This window comes from Dama dama, chromosome 18 (genome assembly GCF_033118175.1).
Source record: "Dama dama isolate Ldn47 chromosome 18, ASM3311817v1, whole genome shotgun sequence".
NCBI lineage: Eukaryota > Metazoa > Chordata > Mammalia > Artiodactyla > Cervidae > Dama > Dama dama.
Window position 1 is genome coordinate 83451661 of NC_083698.1, and position 9422 is coordinate 83461082.

At 41.2% G+C, this 9422-nt stretch overlaps 1 protein-coding gene across 4 annotated transcripts in view; it reads right to left on the minus strand.

Moving 5' to 3' along the window:
• Positions 1-6174, minus strand: part of SLC13A1 (solute carrier family 13 member 1) — a 110843-nt gene extending 104669 nt beyond the window's left edge. For all 4 annotated transcript variants that reach the window (XM_061165705.1, XM_061165703.1, XM_061165706.1 and 1 more), the window contains exon 1: positions 6018-6174. In XM_061165705.1, coding sequence (XP_061021688.1) covers positions 6018-6116 — 99 coding nt within the window. In that variant the 5' untranslated portion in view covers positions 6117-6174. The remainder of the gene's footprint in view (positions 1-6017) is intronic.
• Positions 6175-9422: the final 3248 nt, after the last annotated feature.

Here is a 9422-nt window from a genome sequence, read left to right on the forward strand (position 1 = left end):
CCCTTTATCTTGGGCTTCCCAGGTGGCACTAGTGGCAAAGAACCCGCTTGCTAATGCAGGAGACGTTAGAGATGTGAGTTCCCTCCTTGGGTCCGGAAGATCCCCTGGAGGAGGGCATGGCAACCCACTCTAGTATTCTTGCCTGTAGTATTCCATGGACAGAGGAGCCTGGTGGGCTACAGTCCATGGGGTTGCAAAGAGTCAGAGGTGATTGAAATGACTTAGCACACACACACCCCATTATTTGAAATCCCTACAATATTTTAGACCAACATTGAAAACAATATCCAGTTTCATTTGCCCCTTTAGAAGGTCCTTATGTATTCTCAGAGTTCCTCTCCTCCCTCTTCTCTCACTTGTGGTCTTTTTAAATCCTCTCCCACTCATTTTCCTTTCCTTTGTCAGGCTTCTCAACCTACCTCTTCCCCTCTTCCATCAGAGCCTTTATCCCTTTAAGGTTTACAGTTCTTTACAAGTGCTGTATTTTCCCCATCTGTTTAGTTTTTCTAGATGGAGCATCTAAGTCTCTCCTTAAGTATTAATTCTTTTACTTATCATAATTTCTATTATAACTTTGAGATTCATGATGCATCAGAGGCATAGACTGTGGAGGAAACAGAAGCAGCCCACGACAGCCACAGACACAGAGGCGGCCCTCCCAGCCGTGTTTTTACCGTCGCTGACCGGGGCTGGTACAGCGTGTTAAGACTCTGTTCAGCTGACTCTCTCCTCTCTTCAACTTTCTCTTGGCATAAAATGTTTCCCCAAGAAATCCTGAAGTATCTGACAGAAACCTGAAGTCTGGTCTTGGATTTACAACCAATCAACTAGGGAATGCTGCTCAACATCTGTGGGACTGTCTTCCTGAGAAAAAGCGGGGTCCATAGTGAACACATAAACCAGACGGACTGACTTACCAGTAAGAGATGCACTCTACAAACAGAAAATATTATTGTTCAATTTTCTTCTCTTACAACTTGTCAGACAAACCTGGCCCTGTTTTTATCATGTTGTTCCATCACAAGAAATACAAAGAAGAGCCAAGAACTAGAAAAATAAGCAACGAAATAGCACAGAGTTCTGAGAAGAATAACATTAACAAGCTGCTAAAAATAGTTGTAAAAGAATAATGTTGCACGGGGAATATTACTGGAACTAAGGCATGTAGCCTAGGCCAATTTTAACAAGCTTTTATCTGGAAATATTTAAGTTAGTTCCTCTCCAAAGGGAGAAAAAATTCAGTTACAATGATTAATTTTACTCATTTACATAAACATCAATTACATTACAGGCTTCTTTCACTGACCATTAACTACTATTTGGGAGCTTCCCAGGTGGCTCAGTGGTAAAGAAGCTGCCCACCAATGCAGGAAACACAAGACACGGGTTTGATCCCTGGGTCAGGAATATTCCCTGGAGGAAAAAATGGCAACCCATTCCAATATTTTTGCCTACAAAATCCCATGGCTAGAGGAGCCTGGAGGGCTACTGTCCAGGGGCTTGCAAAGAGCCAGAACAATGGGGCAGCTGAGCGCATGGCACACGGCTACTAATTGGGGAAGGACTGGGACTGCCTTTACACTTATGTGGTGATTATAAAGACTATTTCTGATGTTTCAGTGGAAAGCAATAAGAAGATAAACTTCCTTCAGTAAAGTGACATTTATACCAATGTATCAGGAGTATCTTATTCCCCTTGGAAGACATAGGACACAGGTATTGAGCTGAGGTTGAGATCATGGCTCTGGAGTCAGACAGACGTTGGTTGGACATCTGTATAGCCACGTATTGGTAAGCTATTGACTTGTTTCTATCTCTAATTCTAATCTTCAAAATCTGACCAATTATAATACCTAATTCATAAGGACACAATTTGAACTTCTGTCTGACTGAGACCCATAAGCTTCTGGGGTGATGCATAATTTCTTTTGCTATAAAATATTATTTCCATGAAAACATGGAAACACACAGTTGCAAAATCTCTTCCATCTAAAAATTTTAAGACTCCAACTTAATGCCATGACTCATGGTAAACATCGTGTCATGGGAAGGGGAATCACATCCTGACAAGTTGATTGCACCAGGTTGTAGAGCTGGGACTCTGGGACATTCAGCAGATGACATACATGAGACCCTTACTCCAGTTCTCCTAGGTCCATCCCCAGGGTTTAGAATTACTGCACTCATCTACCTTCAAGAGGTTGAGTTGCCTGGGGTCAATTAAGGAAATGGCCAATATACACCTCTTCTCTAAAGCATTATGGTAAGGAGTTATGCCTGAGTTGTTGATAAATGAGTATCAAGCCACAAATTTTGTGACTATTTAAAATAGAAGGCACATCTTCAAAAATACAAAATATAGAAAAGGGTAAAACAAAACCACTGTTAAAGCATGAATTATGAGTTTTGACAGAACCTGAGTTCAAATCCCATTTCAACACCATCCCTGTGGCCTTTGCTGGGTCACATGTCTTTGAACATCAATTTCTGCAAATGTAAAATGAGAATGCTAGGACATTTATGATTGTCTTCTTGGTTTGTAATGAAGGTTAAATAAGATAACTTGGATAAAGCAGCAGGTAGAATGCCTGGAACAGAAACAAGCTCTGTAAAGCAAAGCCCTTCCCCTCCTTTTTGAACATTACATGGTAAAGCCACTTACGGACTCTCATCTTTGAAGCTACATTTTTGAATTAAGGTTGAATTAAGCTAAGGGTTAAGGCTGGTCTACAGAAACAACTCAAAATTCAGCAGGGAAATGAAAAAAAAAATCAGTCAATAACTTATAGTTTACTAGTTCCACCTTCGTGTAGATTTATTGTGTTTTTATAAAGCAAAATTGACTTTTTGTTTGCTTGTACTCTTTAGTTGTTCTGTTATTACATGTTTAGAAGTATAAGCTTCACAGTTTGGTAGCCTGAAAGTTACAATACAATGATTTCAATCCACATCAAATTAGCCTCTACTTAAATTTTATACCTTCTAATGTCCTAAGTTCTCTGAAAGAAAGTTCTGCTTTCATTGTAAGCAACAGTTAAAATGGGTTTAATTAGCAGTTGATTGAATGGTTAAATATGCATTTGAAATAGCAAAAAAATGAAATTATTTTATTGTACTTGGAAAAATCCTCCCAATAACGTTAGCTGAGTTTTAACAAATGAGTTGATTAGAAGGAAAGGAAAGAGGGACAGAGTTCATCAAATGCAACTTGATGCCAGTTTTCCCAATAAACCTAATGTACTCTTGACATAGCACTTTGGAAAAAAAAAAAAAATCAATGACTACATTGCTTAGCAAGAGTACACTTTTTCTGGTTAATGAATCATGCACAGAGAACATTGCTTTTTATTTATTTACTTGTCTTTCCCTCGCAAAAAGTTTATATTCATTTTCTCTGAAAATTATGTTAAGATAAGCAAAGTATCAAGCATGTATATGTCAAAGGAGCAGCACAGATGATATGCAGTCATGGACAAAGTTTGTCTTGACTGGTTTAACTTACTTTCTCAGTCATAAGTAAGGACTTTATGCTGAGAGTAACTAGAAATATTAAAATATAGCAGGGGTCCAGGTAATGAATCAGGAGGTAAGAGTCAACCAGGTCTGGCGGACAGGTAGGGCCAGGGGAGTTGGCAAAAGAAGGCCATCATGAACATGAAATGGAGTAATGAGTCTTTGAAGTGGGTAGAGGAGGAGGCATTCAGATGAAAGACTTGTGTCTGTGCTTCACATTTGTCATCTAGTGATTGCCAGAGACTCAGAGGAGTCCTCAGAGCTAGCTGGGATAGGAGGGGCAGGGGGAAGAGGGGAGGATGAATCACATGGAATTTGAAAACAAAACCCACCAAACCAAGGCCAGTGGAGGCTGCCTGCTGTTTTCACTAGAAATTCTTTAAGAATCTGGGGGTTCAGAACAATGTCTGATAAAAACTGGGGGAGGTGAGTTCTTCCCTCCCACTTCAGGGTGCGGTGAGACCTCACTGCTGAGAGAGACCCAGCCTGCGAGGCTGTAGCCCCTCATTCTTTCTCCCACCACCCCCCACCAGGTGACACCCTGAAGCTGTGGGCAGCCAAGGCTAGGCCCCCACCAGCTTTGCTGGTAAAGAAGAACTTGGCAGAGCTAAAAAGGACTTTTCATTATCTAATCTCACTTTCCTTCACTGTGGATGAAAAAGGCTTAGAAGAAAAGCTGATAAACCTAGTCAGCTTATTAAAAAGCAGAGACACCAGTTTGCCAACAAAGGTCCGTATAGTCAAAGCTATGGTTTTCCCAGTAGTCATGTACACATGTGGGAGTTGGACCATAAAGAAGGCTGAGCACTGAAGAATTGATGCCTTTGAACTGTGGTGCTGGAGAAGACTCGAGAGTCCCTTGGACTGCAAGGAGATCCAACCAGTCAACCTAAAGGAGATCAACCCTGAATATGCACTGGGAAGGACTGATACTGAAGCTGAAGCTCCAATCCTTTGGCCACCTGAGGCAAAGAGCCCACTCACTGGAAAAGACCCTGATGCTGGGAAAGAGTGAGGGCAGGAGGAGAAGGAGGGGACAGAGAATGAGATGGTTGGATGGCATCACTGACTCAATGGATGTGAATCTGAGTAAACTCTAGAAGATAGTGAAGGACTGGAATACTGCAGTCCATGTGGTTGCAACAAGTCTGACACAACTTAGTGACTGAACAACAATTTTCCTTCAGACCAGTGGCAGACTGCTGAGCTAGGCTGGAGTATTACAATTACTGTGATTCTGTTTTTACCCAGACTCATATAACCTTGGTTAATGCTTGTTAGAGAAGAACATCAGGAAGGTTTTCTTCTACTCAGAGAAAAGGCATCTTGGGGTGGTGGGAACTGCACCATTGTAGGGTTAACAGATTTGGGGAGATTCTCACTAACCCACTTACTGTGTGCCAGCCACAGCCCAAGTAAGTTCTTGATGAGTGCTCATTCACTTAATTCTTAAAACAAGCGCAATACAATCCCACTTTTACATAGGAGAAAATAGAAGCCCAGAAAGGTCAATTAATTTGTCCAGGTCACACAGCTTTTAAGTGGAAACCTGAGACCTAAAGCAGGGAGCCTGGCTCTGGTGACGTTTTCTTGCCACCAAGAGAACCTTGTCACACTTGGCACAAATAAGGCACTCACTAAATGTTTGCAGATACAAATCATTTTAATAAGGTAATAAAAATGCATTGGGTTTATATTTCTACACTTAATAGATTGACCATACTTAAAGGAAACAGAAAAATCCCTACAAGAACACCAAAGGACATAAAATCTCAAATGATCAGAACACGTACAATAATGTGTAAGATTTTCTGATTAAACAAGGAAAATTACTTCATGCTTTCAGTGTCTTCTTCTCTCATGTTCTTGTGTTGTTCATTTGCTAAGTGGTGTCCAACTCTTTGTGACCCCAAGGGCTGCAGCACTTCCAGGGGGTTCCATGGCTTACACCAAAATGTGGAACTGCCAAGTAAATTAATCTGCCCTAGATCACCTTTCCTGGAGAATCCCATGGACGGAGGAGCCTGGTGGGCTACAGTCCATAGGGTTGCAGAGTTGGACATGACTAAAGAGGCTAAGCACGTAGCACAGATCATGCCTAGGAATTCCAATTGTCCTTTGAGCTCTTTCCCCCAGTGTCACATTGCTGCCTAATCTCAGGGCAAGGGACTGTGTTAACCTGGGATGCTCCCTGGAGAGTGATAACTAGACCAACAGGATCTCAAGGGTCGTGATTCTTTTGTTCTTCTCTTCATCTGGTTGCCAAGCAGAGAACAATTCTGATTGAATATACTATTTAATTATTCTAGTTAATCACACTGAGAATCAACAGCATTAATCATTAAGAGGGAGAAAAATGGACAAAATACAATGTATAACCATCCTGATTTCAAGCCCAAGGTGTCACCACTCTTTCAGCTCTGAGACAGATAATTACATAGCAACAATAAAGGACAATTAGATACCTCAGAAAACCCACTAGCCTGCTCTCCGGGTTCACCTACCTTTGAGCGGAGGATGAGTGGCAGTGGTAATAAAATCAGCAGAGTGAAAACTACGAGGAGAAACCGGCGATAAACTAAAATGTAACTGAAGAATTTCATTGTCTTGCACAGGTGCCTTCAATAGTGTTCTCCTCAAATAAAGGGCAGGCATTAAATAACCAACCTGGATTAATATTTCTCTAGCTCATCATCTTCATTTACTGCCCCAGAGTCACCAACATGAGTTAAAATTAAATCTCAATTTTTATTGTTTTACTGTCACAATTCACATGGAGAGATAAGCCCTAGAGTGTGAGAAATCAAAGACTATTTTCTGCTAGGGTTTTTGAAAGGCAAAACTGCCCTTATTTAGTTTGTGTATTGTAACTGGACTAGAAACTGTCTAGGTCTAGGAAGCAAAACCATGAGGTGGGCTGAGTCTGCCCACAAGGAGGTCCCTCCCCACCTTCTGATGTCCCCTGATTTTGAGGCTCCACCCTTGGGTGGCACCTTAAGCAAGTCTTCACTGGGTGCCTCCAGTATCCTTTTCAACGAAGCACATTTTCAGTTTGTGAATTGAAATAGCCACCCCAGGAGTAGGAATTCCAGTGTGAAAGGCAAGTTTTGGGTACAGATGGGTTTTCCTGGGCCTGCTCAGATAAGATACTGAAAGTCCACTGCCTTTGCGGAGTTTGGCTCCGAGGAGAGCTCCTGACTTCTCTCATTCAGAACTTCTCTGTTTTCATTCAAAAGATAAATACCGATGCCTCTGATAGCTAGTAGTACTTTTCTCCCCAATATCACACCTGTGTGCACATACCATGTGGAAGCTTCAGTCATACCTGACTCTTTGAGACCCTATGGACTGTATCCCACCAGGCTCCTCTCTCCATGGGCTTCTCCAGGCAAGAATACTGGAGTGGATTGTCATGTTCTTCTCCCGGCGATGTTCCCAATCCAGGGATCGAAGCTGTGTCTCCTGTGTTTCCTGCATTGGCAGGCAAGTTCTTTACCACTAGCATCACCTGGGAAGCCCCAATACCACACCCAGGTACACAATAATTTGTTCACTGTTTATATGCACAGTTCTGTGTATTTCTTGGACTCTATGGCCTCTTTGGATAGGAAACCAAGTTATCATAAAGTCTTACAGCCCTCACCTGTAAGACTTTTCCAGGATTGAGTCGATACTATTGTGCTGATACTGGCTGGATTGACTAGATAATTATCAGGGAATTTGTACAGAGATGAGTCATTAGGGTCATCCAAGGAGAGTGAGTGTGTATGTGTGTGTGTGTGTGTGTGTGTGTGTGTGTAGATGGGAACTGTTCTGACAGCAGTATCAAGGACATGTTTTGAAACACCTCAGGGCTAGGGAGTCATTGATTAGTTTCTCATTGTCTGGTAAATTAATCTTCCAATGAACCTCAACTAAACAACTAGCCCTGAATATAAACAAAACACATTTCCTTCTATGTGTATTGTATGCTCAGTTGCTCAGTTATATCTGACTCTCTGTGACCCCATGGACTGTAGCTCACCAGGCTCCTCTGTGCATGGGATTCTCCAGGCAAGAATACTAGAGTGGGGTGCCGTTTCTTACTTCAGGGTATCTTCCTCACCCAGGGATCAAACCCACATCTCCTGCGTCTCTTGCATTGGCAGGTGGATTCTTTACCACTGCATCATCCTATATTCAATTTCTGTTGTGACAAATAACTTTACTTTTATGCAGTTTATGATTAACATGTAGAACTTATTTCTAATTCCCCATTAATGTAACTCTGCTTTTTTTCCCCCCATCAAGAAAGAGAATTCTTTCAACAAAACTCACCTCACTGTACTGCTAATGTAGATGGGAAAACACCTTTTCCCTCTACAAGTCTAAATTTCTAAAGATATATCATCTATAGTGATTCAGGAAAATCAGAATAGTAAACAGAAAAAAAAGTCTGCAAACCAGAAAGGCACATTACATCTTGAGTTTCTCAGGTGAAAAAAAAGGAGAGTAATTATAGATAATAGTAATAAATAGTGAGCAGTGGTGAAGAAGCAGTCATCATAGTGTTAAAAAACACATGAAAGGAACGAGTTACTTCAAACACCTTTGATACTTTTTTTCCCTATATCATACTCTGTGCAGTTCATTGCATGCTTTTTTAATATATATGTTTTGGAGAAATCATTTCGGTTCTCAGATTTCCTTTGGCCACCTGGTGAGACCATTTGAGCCTGACTTTCTCATCTTAGAAGATTTTGCTCTGTGAGATGATACCAAAAAGGAAAAGGCATTTGTGTGATATTTAATGGAAATGAAGGCGTGTGCATGCAGGGAATGGTAGTCCTCCCGCTAGAAGGAGGCTACAGGAAAAACACTTGACGTTTCATCAGGGCCTACATTCTATGGGCCATTTTCTCTATTCTGGCTCCCATTTCTCACCAGACCAGTTTTTGCAGGATCTCCCCTATGATGGCCTGAGGATCTAGCGGGCTTCATCTTCTGTGGCTGCTCCTTATTACAGAATGGTTCTGTCTTTTCTTTACATCCTTTTCTCTCCACTGTCATTAAGTTTAAAGATTTGACCAAACAATTCACACTAACCACGAATGACTAGTATGCCTGGATACCTCTGTGAGCGCCAGCAAGGAGTGAAGCTCGAATGGGAGACTTTGGGACCTTTAGAAACATACCTTAAGGTGTATTTCACAATACATCACATTGCTAAACAGTTACACAGTTGTCAGATTTCACCTCTTATTTGCACAGAAAAACATAAATCTCTCTTGAAAATGAAAGTGAAGTGAAAGTGTTCGTCTGTCAGTCGTGTTCAGTTCTTTGTGACCTGGTGGCCTGTTGCCCTTCAGGCTCCTCTGTCCATGGGATTCTCTAGGCAAGAATACTGGAGTGGATTGCCGTTCCCTTCTCCAGGGGATCTTCCCAACCCAGGGATGGAACCTGGGTCTTCTGCATTGCAGGCAGATTCTTTGCCATCTGAGCCTCCAGGGAAGCCCTATATCACAGTTGTGGTATTTTCTCTATCTGCCCTAAAACAAATCATATCATTGTGTAACCATGGATTAATCTGCTTAAAACATCTTTATAAATAGAAAATATTATAAATAGCGTTCATTCATTCACTGCCAGCTACTTTGTGTCAGATTTACCATCTCATTCAGTCTTCAAAATCCAATACAAGGTATAGGAATTGTATGTGCTTTTATAATTATTTCTCTTCAACAGATTTGGAAACTAAAATTCCAAAGAGGCCAAATTTAATGTCCTTGGTAGTAAGTGGTGACAATGATTTAAATTCAGTTATTTCTGGCACCTAAGATGTGGGGTTTTTTTTTTGGCAGAGTACTACGCCATTTACCTGCCATAATGACTATTAATTTGACACTAAATCCATCAAATCTAGTGTTTGT